The following is a 15,429-nucleotide window of genomic DNA, read 5'->3' on the forward strand; positions in this document are numbered from 1 at the left end:
CTTACTGGCAATCCCATTCCCTTCATGAAACCTTCTTAGAAACCATCCCTGATCTCTTCCCCTTCCTAATCTCTACTTCCCTATAACATGTATCTTCACGACACATTTTGGCCTGTAACTCTATTTAATTTAGCACTTTACTGTATCATTCTCGTTCCTTATCTATGTAGGATAGATGTGTGTGTGTGTCTGAGTATGTCTATCTTATCCATCCATCTATCCTCCAGAATAAACTATAAACTCCAGTTAGTTTTTAAAGCTGCCTTATGCAATGTGACCCCAGCCTCACTAGACATTATACTCCCTCTTGCACTCTGAAATCCAACCAGACTGGCCTTCTCTCTGTTCCTCAACTCAAGACATTCCATTTCCAATCTCAATGCCTCCGAAGTGGCTGTGCCCCATGCCACTCTCTTCTAATCTTCACTTCATCTAGTCTCCCTCTTCCTTTAAAATACAGCTCAGGAACCATCTTCTCATGACACTTTTCCAGATTTCCCCAAGTGCTAGTGACCTTCCTCCCAAACTACCTTGTACTTAACTACTTTGTGTGTATGTGTGTAAACAAACTTTATATTTATGCTGTATGTGTTTTTATAGTTACGTGTTGTCTCTCCAGGGCAGCTAGGAGGCAAAGTGACACAGCTAGGGGTCTGGGGTTATCAGGAAGACCTGAGTTCAAACCCAGATTCAGATACTTACTAGCTGTGTGACCCTGAGCAAGTCACTTAACCCTATTTGCCTCAATTTCCTCATCTGTAGAATTAGCTGGAGAAGGAAATGGCAAACTACCCCAATATCCTTGCCAAGAAAACCCCAAATGGGGTCACAAAGAGTCAGACAGAACTGAAATGACTGAATAGCAACAAAAGCTGTCTCTCCAGTTAGAATGTGAGTAGGACCTATTTCATTCTTTGCCATGTGCGGTGTGAATATGAGATGGTTTTATTCTTTGTACTTGTATCAGCAATACTTAGTACAGTGCCTTGTACATAGGAGTTTATGTTTATTGACTGATCTCTATAAGACAAAGGGTTAGACTGAATGACAGAAGTCCTTTCCAGGGTTCTTTATCTGTGTCTGTGTCTGCCTTGCTTCCCCAGTTAAAGACATATTTAGGAATCACATATTCCTGTACTCTCCTGGAAGGCCTGCCCCTCCCCCAGCACATCACTTGGCCTAATGCTGGGCAAATAGCAGGTGTGTTCAATAATTAATTAGAATCCTAAAATGGCAGCGCTAAAAAGGGCTGACCCCTTCATTTCACCAGGAAAGAAACTGAGGTCCAAAGAGAGCTTATACAGATACTCAGATTTTTGAAACTAAGGTTCTTAAAGGCCAGACCCAATGAATGCTCTTATCGGGAATCGTGTCCTGAACCTTGGAAATATTCTAATTTTACAGGTGAAAAAAAAACTGAGGTCCAGAGAGTGAAGTTTGCAAAAGTTTCACCGTGAGTCAGTGACAAAAGCAGGACCAGAGCCAGGATCCTGACTTCCAAGCCAGGGCTCTCTTCCATTATATTATATCATTTGAAAAGTCCCTGAATAAGGAAACAAAGAACCTGGATTCAAATCCCTGTTCTAACACTTCCTACCTTTGGTGACCTTGGGCAAGTCAAGGCTCTCTGGCTCTAAATTTCTCCATCTGGAAAATGAAAAGGTTGGATTAGATGATCTTTGAAGTTCCAACTGCTTCTAAATCTGTAATTATGACTTCTCTCCCATTCAGCATTCAACTCAGAGTCCAAAATTTCTAGGCAAAACTGTGTAGTTTCCTGGAAAGTTACTGGAACTAATTCTAATTCCCTGTAAAATCCCAAGATAAATCATTTCTCTCTAAGCCTCAGTTTCCTTACATGTAAAATCTGGGCAATGGACTAGAAGATCTCTAACCAATCTTCTAGAACCAAGCTTCTAACCAATCCATGCACTAAAAAAATTGGCATAAAATGTTGGCCTCCTTCCCCGACACAGCGGCAAGCCCAGACTAAGGCCTGGGCAGGAGAAAAGGTAATCATGTAATGAAACCAAATTACTATTTAGAGTTAAAAAGCCCTTAGAGGTCATTGAGAACAACCCCCTTCATTTTTTCAGGTGAGGAAATTGAGGCTCAGAAGATCAAGTGAGTTGCTCAACACTTTTAACAAGCAAGATTCTCTACTTTCATCACTCACCCAGCTTTCAACAAAGCTGATAAATTCATCCATCAGATCTCATCACTCAAAGGCAATGTTGGTGGGAAGCTTGGTGGTACAGTGGCTAGAGCCCTGAGCCTGCAGTCAGAAGGATCTGAGTTCAAATCCAGGCTCAGACACTAGCTGTGTAATCCTGGGTAAGTCACTCAATCCCACGGCCTCCAAAACAACAGCAGCAGTGTGGGACAGTGGGCCTAAAGTGAGGAGGACCTGGATTTAAATCCTACTTTCTGACACTTGCTATGTGACCCTGGGCAAATCATTTACTCTCTAAGCCTCAGTTTCTCCATTTTTAAATCATGATAATCACAACATTTGTTGTAAGGCTCAAGTGAGATAATAATGGCTATAAAGCACTCTGAAAACTTAAATGCCAATCACTGTTACTACCGTTATTATGTTTCTAAGACACAGGAATCAGGACTCTGCCCAACTCCTAAAAAAATCAAGTTTCACTGATACTCTTCAGTCAATGGACAAATCAAGTGCCCACTGGGTGCAGAGCATTGTGCCAGACACTAGGGAAAATGCAAAGCTCAGATACCAGCTCCATGAGGAGTTTCCAGTCTACGAGGAAAATAAACCACAGACACAGAAAACTCTAATGTACCATACTACCCGATAAACACCAAACTGCTTTGTGAGGCTTTTAGTCCAGAGGGGGAAATGGGTGCTTGGCAATTCAGTGACAGTCCAGGAAGAGCTGCCAGGTCCAAGTTCATTAGCCCTTGGAGTCAAGTTGCCTCCTGGCTACATACACTGCCTCCTGACAGCATGACCAAGAAATGTCTTAAATATGGAGAAGAAAAGAGGGCGGAAAAAGTGACATGCTGCACAAGGCTTCCTAAAACCACTGATTAGCTGTGCTGTGCAGGCTCCACCAGAGTGCCATAGGGCTGGAGTTGGCATGAATGCATAGTGGAATATCGTGAACTCAGCAGCCCCAAGACAGGAATCTAGCCCAGCTATACTGAGGGCACTTTCACCAGACCTGGATAAATGGAAGCTGGATGATGCGGGGCCTGAGGGGGAGGGCAACAGTACTAAAAAGAATGTAGGGGAGAAAGCTCAAGAAGGTAATGGATAAGACTTAAGTAGTCAACCACAGCAATACTGGACCCAAGCCTCTAACCAGAGCTGCCTGGTTCTCTTAATTCAGAAATAGAGCACCAAGGGGCCACAGCAAAAAAGACACATGTTACTGAGGTTAGAGGAAAAAGGCCAGAAAGGCAGGCAATCAAGGCAAGCCAAGGACACTCAACCCTGTGAATAACCCTTTCTTCCATGGAGCTGGCTTGTCAAGTTTCTCTTGATTTACACATTGAAAGTTAAAAGCAGTTAAGTACCCACATCCAATCAAATCCAAAAGATGAGGCAAGAGATGATTTAGACCTTGGAAGCCACTAAGCTCAAAGCCCTCCTTTGGGGGGAATACTGAGGCACACAGGGGTAAATCACTTGGCCAGAATCACAAAGCATCACTCACTAATGGTGATAGGTCATAAGATTTAGACCAAAGGGACCTTAGAGATTATTCCAACCAACCTCTTCATTTTCACAGATGGGAAAACTGAGTCTGTGAAAGGGACTGACTGACTCTCTCTCTCTCTCCCTCCTCCCCCCCCCCACCCCGATCCATACTCTGCTTTCCCCACAGTCAAACATGATCAGGTCAACATACCATGGCAAAACCCAAAAAAGACATGCTTCACTGTATGCAATAGATGTGTTCTTTCAAACTTACTCACTGAATCCAATTTATATATAATGAAAGCAATTTCCTCATTGAGTGGCTAGTTATTAAAATTAGAACTGTGTTCCTCTGGGTGAGGATTTGGCCCTGAGAATTTTTTTTTTGCTTTTTGGAGGGCAATTGGGGTTAAGTGACTCGCCCAAGGTCACACGGCTAGTTTTTGTGTCAAGTGTCTGAGGTCACATTTGAACTCAGGTCCTCCTGACTCCAGGGCCGGTGCTCTATTCAGTGCGCCACCTAGCTGCCCCCTGAGAATTTTTTAAAATTGTACTTAGGAATGCTGCAAACATTCTAAAAATTACATATATAATAAACAAAAGATTGTTTCCCAACAAAAAATTTGACTAATAGACAAAATAAATAACATTATGTGAATGCAGATCACCTGAGGTCATTTTTATCTTCAGTAACCAGATTTAAAGATAAAGAAGAGCTCCTTAATTGGAAGAAACACAAGAGTACCAAAGTCAGTTTCTCTCCTACTACTATTTGAGAAGTCTACGGTAGATTTTACTACATATTACTCTTTCTGGGTGCTTAGTACATATGTCCTAATGCTATGATAATGGCCTTCAGAAACAGGTTGATCCAGACTAAAGGAAAAGAGTTGATACAAAAATGTAACTGAGGCAATGACACCAACACCAAATGAAGTGGAAATAGTACACAAATTTTTGTTCAGTTGTTTTTCAGTCAGTCCAACTTTTCATGACCCCACTTGGGGTTTTGTTGACAAAGGTACTGGAGTGGTTTGCCATTTTCCTTCTCCAGATCATTTTATAGATTAGGAAACTGAGGCAAATAGGGTTAAGTGATTTGCCCAGGGTCACACAGTTGGTAAGGTCTGAAGCTGGATATGAACTTGGGAGGATGAATCTTTCTGACTCCAGGGCTGTACCACCTATCGGGCCCTAGTACACAAATAGGGGATGCCCATGTACTACAGCACACAGCTACGGCAGCTGGTAGCTCATTTCCTTAAGTCAGTTAACATACATCAAATCAGATCCCTGTTATAAATGCTATAATGGTAAATATCAATACTCGAGTTTCAGTAGAAAAACGGTACAGTGCCAAATGGCAAGAGCCCCGAGCCAGGAGACACGGTTCTAGCCCTCACTTGTCTACCAACTAACTCTGGATGTTCAGTAGGTCAAGATACCATTCTGGTCCTGTCTTCTCCACTGTAAAACAAAGGCACAGGACTAAATGTTCTTTGTTGTCCCTTCCAATTCTAACCACCTCTGAATATGTAAAGAAGATGAGGCAATGTGGTAGAGTAGATGGAAATCTGGGAATCAGGAAGACCTGAGCTCAAGTCCAGTCTTTTGACATACACTGGCAGTTTGGCCTTTGTCAGGTTACCAAACTGCTTAGGGCCCTGGGCTATTTCCTGATACTGTAAATTGCAGAGTGGTTGCCCTTAGCATTGGTAAGAGAGTTTTCTCAACAAGAATTTCCTAAACAGAAGAAATCATTGATCTGGTCCTAAAATTAAAAATCAAAAGTAGCACAATATAATATAAAATAGTATTCGTGTAGTATTGCTATCGTATAGTATTAGTACAATTTAATACAAATAAATTAGCAATAATATAGTGTATATAAATTAGTAGAACATTAGTCTTTATTAAGCATGGTATGGTAGTTGTCTGATAAAAGCATATAGCACAAATATATATTTATTTGTATACTGATAAAGCATTTTTATCATATAAATATATTTTATATTAATATATAATAGTAATACATACTACTTATATAAACCTATTTATAAGTTATATATGTACATAAACATATGAAAGCATGTAGATATAAGTATATACCATATTAATATGGTATAGATAAGTATAGAATAAATATAGCATAGTATTAGTCTAATACAAACATGGTATAGGGGCAGCTAGGTGTCTCAGTAACTGATAAATGGGCCTGAAGTCAGGAAGATTTGAGTTCAAATGCAGCTTCAGAGATGAACTGTGTGATCCTGAGCAAATCACTTAGCCTCTGTGCCTTAATCCACCAGAGAAGGAAATGGCAAACCACTCCATTATCTTTGCCAAGAAAATCTCATGTACAATATGGTCCACAGGGTCCAAGAAAGTCAGATACAACTTGAACAACAACAAAGCATAATCTAGTATAAGTGTGGATATAGATAAGTATAAGTATTAGTATGGCATCCTTTTAGTCTAGCATAGGCTTAGGCTACAATCTAGTGCCATGTTAGTAAAGTATGAAGGGAATGGAGTGAAATGGTCTAGTCCCTCTGTGTTTCTCTGGGGGAGAGCAGGCCCATAATAGGGGGGAGAGTTCACTCTAGTCTTAGAATAAAAGACTTGTAGATTTGTACAATGGAAAGTACTATAGAATAAAAGACCCGTACAAATGGAAAGACCTCTGGACTAAGAATCACAGAACCTAAATGACAATCCCAGCTCTTCTACTTACCCATGAGACTTTCTTAAACTCTCTGGATCCCAATTTTCAGTAATTTGTAAAATGAAAATTTTAAATTTCCTTCTGGCTCTAAAGGGATGATCCTACAGGCATCCAGGCCAACTCCACCATTTCATAGCTAGGGAAACTCAGAAAGGGGAAGTGATTTCCCCAGGGTCATCTAGCTTATGAGTAGCAAAACCACAGGACCCCCAGCTTAAGTCCAATGACGCCCAAGTCTAGTGCTCCTTCCATTGCTTAGAAGCAGCAAAAGTATGGTGCCCAGAAGCCTCAGTGGGGACCAGAATATACACTGGCACTATGAAAGAGGAATCCAAATGGCAAAACAGGTTTATATCTTCCAAATGGCAGAGTGAGCTGGATAGCCCTGAGTCTGGAAACTGGAGAGAGTATATGAATGACAAAAGCACTCACTAGGAAAGGGAACCTGGGTTGGGAGAATCAAAGAGGAAGAAAGGGTGATGATACACTTATCTCAGTCAATGAATCCTTAGCCTAGGGACATGGAGGTGGTGCAGTGGATTGAGTTCAGGGCCAGGAGTCAGAAAGACTTGAATCCAAAATCCCCCTATGGACACAATCTATCTGCCTCAGATTCCTCAACTACAGATGGGTTAAATAAAATAGCACCTACCTTCCAGGGTTGTTGTGAGGATCAAGGGCAATAAAAGTACCATGCTTGGCACATAGTAAGCACTTTACAAATGCTAAATATTATTATTATTAGGCTTGCTCAGAATATCCATTCATTTAACAAATATTTACCACCAAACATAAGTACAGCACTATCTGACTTACAAGGAATAACTATAAAACAGCCCCCCCTCCCCAGGAGTTTTCATTGTAGTAAGGGGGAGAGCATGTCCACAAATAATTATAATATCTTGTAGTAAATAATAAAAACTATATGAGTGGTACAGATGTGTCCTACGGGAGTTCAATGGTCTGAAATATCTTTTTTTTTTTTTGCTGGGATCTACAGTGGTACAATTTGAAAACAGGATTTCAGTAGACAGAGAAGGGGAGGAAAGACATCTATACAATCAGAGCATGTTATAACTAAATGGAAAGTAGAAGTCATCTAGCCCAATACCCTCATTTTACAAGGAAAGCCTCTGTTTGAAGGCCTGTTCACATTCAGAAAGCTGAGTAGTGCAGTTTGGCTTATATAAGGGAATAGTGAAATTTTTTAATGGATATGGATGGGAAGGTAGATTTGGACCAGACTGCAGAAAAAAATCCTAAAGATAGTGGGGAGCTATTTAAGATTTTATAAAAGAGAAGTAACATGATAAAAATCAGTATTCTAGGGGTGGCCAGGTGGTATAGTGAATAGAACACCGGCTCTGGAGTCAGGAGGACCTGAGTTCAAATTTGGCCTCAGACTCTTAACACTTACTAGCCATGTGACATTAGACAAGTAGCTTAACTCCAATTGCCCTGCCCTCCCCCTCCAAAAAGAAAAAAAAAATCAGTATTCTAGAAGGACTGATCAGTCCATCTGGTACAGAATGAGTTGGAGGGTTTACTCCTTCACCCCTTTACCTTTCCCCAGCCTCTCAGAAAACTCATTCATAGGATTTCCTAGAGCTCCCTGAATCTGGTCATAAAGTAATGAACAATCAGGGCCAAAATGGAAAGCCATTTCATGTGTGTCCCCCCCCCCCCAACCTCCCCAAGAAGCAAGGGCCTTGGGAAATAAATGGCAGAGCAACTGAGGTGAAGCCAAATTGACTAGTTCAGGAACTAGAGTTTCCAAAAGAGAAAGCCTTCTTCTCATCTACCATATTTATCACAACAGGGATCTCAAGGTTTGGAAAGTTACTGGACCATTTACTTCATAATTACTCAAACTTCAAAACATCCTAATCCACAAGTCCAGCTGTCTGGGCCCCTTTCTTTCTGACCTTATTAATACTCTGGGGTCTCTCTGTGCAAAGTCTTGTTAATTAATTACATAGTTAAACAATGAGATGGAAAATTCTACTGTGATCTATTAAAAAAAAATCACTGCCCCCTGAAGTCATGCTGTCCGGGGGTGTGTTGAGCCCCGGATTTCACTTAAGGACAGCAGGCGCCATGGCCACGGCCATGGGCTATGATTGTTTACAGCACATGGACAGGTTCCACACCAAGGCCCATTTGGTGGAGTTGATTTAAGGCTCTCATTAAAATGTTCCTTTGTTGAGCACAAGGCAGTTTCCCCTTCACACACACTCACACACACCCCAGGAGACTCCAGACCTCATGTCCCATTCCTCGAGCTCCCTCTTGGTCCCCCCCCCCCATCCCATCCTCTCCCCACCACACACTAACGTCACAGGATTAACATCTGAGGAGTTGGTCTTCTCCTCACCGAAGGAATTTAGCATTTGCTGTACATGGGCACTGAAGCTCCAGTTCCACAAGAACACCCACCCCTAGAACTCCTGGAACACTCCTTGTGAGCCCCAAACAATAAGATGGTGAGGAGCCATCATAGCATAAAAAAACTACTAAAAGACGGAGAACCTAGAGGACAGCCTTTTCCCATATGGTTAGAGGACTCCTCGATCACAGAAACAACCACCAAACTTCCTTTAGGAACAGATGTGGACCCAGATATATGTAATAACTAATCGGCCAATCACATTCTTTCATTCAAGGGGTCTAAGACAACTCTAGAATTATCCCAGGACTCTCTTACCTTTATGTGCAAAGACTTGTTTTTCATTTTCTTCCACCAAGGTAACAGAAATTCACCATCTCTTAACCCTCCCCCCCAATCAAATTCACTAAACAGGTGTCACAAATTATGACTGGGTCAAACAGCAGGACAAGCAGAAAGCCAAGAATGTGGCCAGAAACTTCATCTCACAGGGAGCACAAGGTCTCGGGGAGCAGCTGTTATTATGGGTCAAGGAGGCCAGCTATCTCCATGCTGCTCCAGAATTCCCTGCTTCTGAACCAGCTCCTCTTAGGTGTGAGCAAACCAGCAATTAGGATGGCCACAAGCTTGGGGGAGAAACGGGAGAGGGTAAATTCAGAACAGCGTTAAAAAATATAGGACACCAAAAGATACCGATCACACACACACCTCAAACCAAAGTGCCTGGGCCCTCCAAGAAGAGAAGGGATAAACTTTTCGGCTCGTGCCTTTTAATCGAAGGCTAGAGAAACAGAAGGAAAGGGACCAGCAGGCATGAACTTTTTCAGCTTTGGCCCGCACCATCCGAGGCAGAATGGCGAATGGAGACTGGGGAAGAGGGTCAAATCCCCAATAGGGCAGCCGCCTACGACTTCATTATCCACCTCTTCTCGGGCCAACCATGCCCGACTTTGGCAGGGGCCACCGTAACTCCCTGGTGCCAGCGGTAGTCTGTGCACAGCCCGTGCCCACCCGGCCTGAGCAGCTCCTCCAGGAGCCGGGCAGGGGGCACACTACCCTGGATGGGCAGAAGGGGGAGGGGGAAACCCCTAATCCGTCCCCTCGGTGCGCGCTCCCCAGGAGTCCAGATCGCTGCCTAGCAGAAGGAAGGAGGAGGAAGCCGGACCGGCTTAACAAAGGTCCATCCGCGCTGGGGCGGACGGATGGATGGAGAGATGGATGGATGGTGGCGTGGAAGCCCCGGCGCCCCCCGGGCGCATCCCACCTCCCCAGAGAAAGGACTCCGCCCGGAGCTGGGCACGACCCCACCCCGCCAGGCAGCCGGCCCCAAGCGGGTAGGGCTCTGCGGCTCTCCCCACTCGGGCCCCCGGAGCCCGGCAGCCTGCCGCCGGAGTAGAAGGAGCGGCGCCCAGGCCAGGTCTCTCCCAGCAGGTAAGGCGGAGCCGGACCGGCTAGAGCTCAGAGAGGCCGCTGCCCAGGTGGGCTGCCTGCGCTCTCCTCCTGGGCGCCGGCCCCGCTCCGCGCTGCGCACCCCGCGCTCTCTTCCCCAGGGCGCTCCGCTCCCTCGGTACTCACCACCCAGCAGCAGGAGAAAGCCGAGGAGCGGCGGCCGGCGGGAGCTGCCCGGGGCCCCCGGCTCCGCTTCCATCGCGGCCGGCTCTAGAGCGGGGACGAAAGAGGAAGAGAAGGAGCGGGGAGCGGCTCCGCCGAGGGGCGCAGGACGCGAAGGCGCTGCTGCTAGGAGCCGGGGCCGGGCCGCCGCCGCCGCCGCCGCCGCCGCAGCCCGAACTGTGCCGAGAGCAGCCGAGCCGAGCCCGCGCGCCCCGTACCCCGAGTAGCCCGCAGCCGCGCGTCGCCGCCAAGGGAAGCCCCGCCCCTCGACGCCCCCTCAGAACCCCTGTCCCGGCGGCGCGCACCGCCCCCCTCGCAACCCGCCCCACCCCCTGCAGCCCCGCCCCTTCAGGATACCCCTCTCCCCGGCAGCTGGCGGAGCCCCGCCTTCGCAGAGCGCCCCGCCCCCTCAGAAGCCCACTCCCACCACCCCCACCCCGGCTCAGCCGCAGTTGCGAGCCCCGCCCCCTTGGTCCCCCCACCTAAGCCTCCTTTCCGAGCCCTGCCCTCTCAGGCCCCCCTGCTCTGTGTCAGCCTGGTACCCCGCCTCCTTAGAACCCACATCGTAGTCGTGGTGCGGAGCCGGCTCCCTTGGAACCTCCTCAACCTCAACCTCAGAGTTTCATAAATTGGGCAGGATCTGGGAAAGACCTGGTGGGGATGAAGGGCAGTGGAAGGGGGGGAGGAGGAGGAGGAGGAGGAGGATGGAGATGGTGGGAAAAGACTGGGGGGTGGAGTGGCGGATAATGGGGGTAGGGAGGAGAAAAGATGAAGGTGAAGAAAGAAAAGAAAGAAGAGGGGGGAGGATGCTGTGGGAAAAGACCTGGTGGATAGGAAATAGGGGACAATATAGGCAGAGAAGGGGACGGATGGAGGACAGTGTGAGAGACCTTTGGGGAAATAGGAGACCGTATGTTGAAGAAGGAGGGAGGTGAGAGGGAACAGTGTGAGGAGGGAGACCTGAGTGGGATGGGGGAGGGTCAGGGAGAGACAGATTTGGGAGATGGGAGTGACAGAGGAATTGTTTTTGAGAACTGGACAGTTGGAGGAGACCCTAGGAATTGTGTACTAAGTCATATGGGTCAGGCTTGGGGCTCCCCTCAAAAACTACACAGAGACCACAAGAAAAAAATAATCTCCAAAGGAGATTGGGTCATTTCAGACCAGTTGTTTAGTCCGGGGAGGGGTGCCCATACCCCGCCCCCCAGTAACCTGAACTCCTAGGTCAGCCTTAGAACCACTGTTTCTTTGGTATTCTCAGGACTTGAAGCTAATTTGAATCCCCCAGGACATGGCTGCCAACTGGAGAAGGCTCTGCAGGGAAGCTGTGGTCTGGCTCTGGCCCAGCACCAATCTGAACCTAAAGCTAGAAAAGGCTGGCCTCAGGAATGCAGCAAGCAGAACCTTATTAGCCAGGCAACTTCAGTCCCAAGTCCATTACTGGACAACGTGAGCTGCAGGAAGCCTCCATGACCAGGGGGCCAGGTAGGGTCTCCAGTGGTGGGTCTGCCTGGCTTAGCCCTTTTTCCAAGCCTCTAAGTGGCCCCCTCCCCTCCCCACATACACATTCTTCCTTTGTTGTAAGAGCTGCAAGGGGTGTAGGAGGAGGGTGTACAAGAGACAGACTCCACAAGATAGACTCCAGCTGCTGTTCACTCCTTCAGGATGTGCTGGGAAAGATCATAGTGTCTTCTTTTCAAGTAGGCTTGGGGGGGAAGGGGTTATGGGGTGGAGAGGGCAGGGACTGCAGGACTCCAGCTTAGCCTTCACTTCCGCCCAACCTTAAGCTGAGGGGATGGTGGGGGGAGGGCTTCCAGAATCCCAGAGCTCTGGGTGAACAGCTCTCTCCCTCTGCCCCAGCAACAGAACTCTAGGGACCCACATGGCCACCACATGGGAGAGCCAATTTTCATTACAACTAATACTTTTTTACAGAGCTCTTCTTGATGGATCCTTGACAATGAAGTCTTGCTAATAAGCTTCCTATGTCCCCCAACCCCAATCTTAAAGGATGAGTTTCAACACAATCCCCAAACCCTTCACTAGCATCCTTGAAGACCTCACAAGATAAACAGGATAAAAAAGACAGACACCAATAGAAAAAAACAAACAATAGCTAACATTTATACAGTGCTTCAAAGTTTGTAAAAGTACTTTACATATGATCTCTCCTTTGACCCTCACAAAAAAGTCAGTACCTGCTGTTACTACTCCCATTTTATAAATGGGGAAACTGAGGCTGAGAGGTCAAACAACTTACTCAGAATAATATAGCTAGTAAGTGTTTGAGGCACAATTCAAACTCAGGTATTCCCAACTTCTAGGCCAACACTCTAGTCATTACATTACTTAACCACTTATACCCCATCTTTCCAAGTACATGATCATCTCTTCTCCCTTTCCCACTGGTCTCCAGTATTTACCCTGGATCCTACCCTATTCCCCCAAGACAAATGTGGAAGACTCGTATCCTGATTATTTTATTTAAGAAAAGTGAAATATTTGGACCTGAAGGAAAGGAGCACATAGAGAAAAGGGAGGCCAAGGAATAGAAATTTGGCCAGTCCAAAGACCCTTCATACTAAAACGATGATAGCGGGCCTCAGCCCTCCATTCCTGTGGCGTATACCTGCTTCCTAATCCAATCCCTGGAGGACTTAGCACTACTCTAGAAGACAGCAGAGGAGTAAAAGGGAGCCCAGCAGGGCCTTCCTGAGGGTGGAGCCAAAGCCCAAATGGGTAGAACAACCCAGCAGTTTACAAGTTTTCATCCCCACTGGTCCACCGAGGTCTGACAGTCTATTCTTAGGACATGGTAGAGGCAGGAGCCACAGAGAATGCTGTATGTTTGGAGAATCACAGTAGGAAAGATTCTAGGGAGTCAGATGTCAGCTGCTTGAAGAGAGGTTCATAGTGCTAGCACTGAGGCCTCGTGAGCCCTGAAAGAGATCACCCTCCATCAGTCCAGGTCACCTTCCAAATCCCTGTCCATTTCTCTCCTCCCAAAGGAAGGGCTCTCGTAAGCATCCTACGTCCAGGACTTTGCTCTTTTCTCCCAGTCCCAGGATACGCTTTACATCCCTTAAGATTCAGGTTGTTTGGGGAGGGGTTTTTTGTACCTCATTAAAAGTATGCCCCTAGGATTTTCCTTAAGTCCTATTCATGTGGAGAAAATAACTAGGATATTATATGTAGATCACAGACCTCAGAGTTGAAAGGTACTTGGAAAACATGAGTCCAAACCCTTCATTTCTCAGATTTGCAGCCTAAGAAGGTTAACAACTTGCCCACAGTCACACGATTAATAAGGAGAAGAGGCTGGGATTCAAACCCAGGTACTTAGACCCCAAATCCATGGCTCTTTCTACTAAACCATGTCTCCATGTCATTTATTGCTATGAATGGTCACTTCCTCATTAAAGTAATAACTTACCCTAGAACTAATGTCACCTTTCTTTAGTGTTTCTATTTATTCCCTCTCCCCCCATCTGAGTCCATTCCCCCAGAAGTACACAGCAAGTACATACTTCTTGGTTCTCTACCTTTCACCTCAGATGTGCCCTTTGATAACCCCCAAGTATAAGCCTGCTTATCCTTCTCTCCTTTCCTCTCCAATGCCTCCCATTGGAATAACCTCAGATGGTCCCATTCCTTACTCCCCTCTCACTCATCCCCAGTCTCTCCTACTTGGACTCTGGCTGTCAGACCTTACTTGATTCCTCCCTACCTGCTCTCCTTCCTACCTCCCAACCAGGCATCCTCCTCACCTGAAGGGACTGCTCACTGGGCTGATTCAGATGGTTTAAGGAGGCGGCCCGCTTCATGTTGCTACTGTAAGAGGAAAAAGAAAAAATCTCCTGAGCCTAGCTCTCCCTGGTTCTGCCTGCTCTATTCCTGTGGGCCCCAGGATCCCCCATAATTGCCAATAGGCCTTGATCATGCATTTTCTTCACCTGCCTTGTTCCTTCCCTCAGTTCTTGTTTCTCCAGTGGGTTCTCTTTTCTTGCCCTTGTGCTTCCCCTCCCCTCTCCCCAGCTAGCCAACAGGCCTCCTTCCTTCTCACGTACTTCTTCAATATTTACTTTTTTCAGGGAGCCATATTCATAAGGAAGGGTGAGGAGGAGTTTGGGAAAGCCTTGTTTACACGATTAGCTATGGCCCTGCCCCAGTGTGTACCTGGAGGGTCGGGGCTCATTTCCTTGCAGCTTTCTCACTAGCATCTCACTGCTTCGTCGAAACACATCTCGGATCTTGCCTAGAGAACCACTCCTCTGCAGGGTCCCACTACCATCCTGGAAGGGGATGGAGGGGGAGGGCAGTTAAGAGAAGACTCAGCAGACTCTCAATTTCTCCACCCAATTTTACCCCCAGCTCTATGTTCCAGAATCCCATGGAAGGTTGGACCTGGCTCAGGTTCTCCCTTATCTGGGGAAGAAAGATTTTTACCCAAAGTTTCTTCTCTCTACCTGTATGGCAATGTGGGATGAACAGAAAAAAAAAAAAACCAAAGCAAAATAGGAAGGGGAAAGGGATAATTTCAGGTGCCCACACACCTCCAAGAGCAGCAGAAGGGACAGGGTATGGGGAAAAGAAAAGGGGAAAAAATCACTTACCCCTGACCACTCTACAGCCACAGAGACTTCCTCACCCCCTTCAAATTTCACACTGGCTCCAGGGCTTTCCTGGGCTTCCCCAAGCAGCTCCACTACCTTAGTCTGGCTGATGGGGTCTGTGCCCTAGCAGGAAAAGTAAGGGAAGGGAGTAGAGGTTAGAGATTTCCAGATTCAGTGATTCCTTAGGATATTTTTCCAACCCCCAGTCACAAACCACCCACCTACAACCCTCACCACAATGTGACTCCTCATGGCTTAGCCCACATAAAGGTGAAAGGTCATTCCCCTAAATTTTCTTTCCTCTTCCCCTTCTAAGAAAGAGTTACTTGGGTCTGGACCCCTGGTGAAAAAAAAAAAGGGGAGGAAGGAAACAAGCATTTATATAGCACCTACTACTGTGCTAAGTGTACAACAACCCTGAGAGGTA

At 46.3% G+C, this 15,429-nt stretch overlaps 3 protein-coding genes across 4 annotated transcripts in view; 1 reads left to right on the plus strand and 2 right to left on the minus strand.

Annotated features, from left to right (window-relative positions):
* Nucleotides 1-10,589, minus strand: part of PTK7 (protein tyrosine kinase 7 (inactive)) — an 87,607-nt gene extending 77,018 nt beyond the window's left edge. Inside the window, exon 1 of the mRNA XM_069065960.1 lies at nt 10,354-10,589. Within this exon, the coding sequence (XP_068922061.1) occupies nt 10,354-10,426 (73 nt within the window). The 5' untranslated portion in view covers nt 10,427-10,589. The remainder of the gene's footprint in view (nt 1-10,353) is intronic.
* The window catches only part of MEA1 (male-enhanced antigen 1), a 323,822-nt gene that overhangs the window by 241,002 nt on the left and 67,391 nt on the right, over nt 1-15,429 (plus strand). The gene's annotated exons all lie outside the window — the stretch shown is intronic.
* Nucleotides 12,485-15,429, minus strand: part of KLC4 (kinesin light chain 4) — an 11,961-nt gene continuing 9,016 nt past the window's right edge. The window contains exons 13-16 of the mRNA XM_069065985.1: nt 15,003-15,125; nt 14,566-14,681; nt 14,157-14,220; nt 12,485-13,328 (exon numbers count right to left, since the gene is read on the minus strand). Of these exons, the coding sequence (XP_068922086.1) occupies nt 13,278-13,328; nt 14,157-14,220; nt 14,566-14,681; nt 15,003-15,125 (354 nt within the window). The 3' untranslated portion in view covers nt 12,485-13,277. The remainder of the gene's footprint in view (nt 13,329-14,156; nt 14,221-14,565; nt 14,682-15,002; nt 15,126-15,429) is intronic.

The sequence above is a fragment of the Petaurus breviceps genome, unplaced genomic scaffold (assembly GCF_028583685.1).
Source record: "Petaurus breviceps papuanus isolate PSGF00001 unplaced genomic scaffold, PetGlider_PUasm1.0 90701, whole genome shotgun sequence".
Lineage (NCBI taxonomy): Eukaryota > Metazoa > Chordata > Mammalia > Diprotodontia > Petauridae > Petaurus > Petaurus breviceps.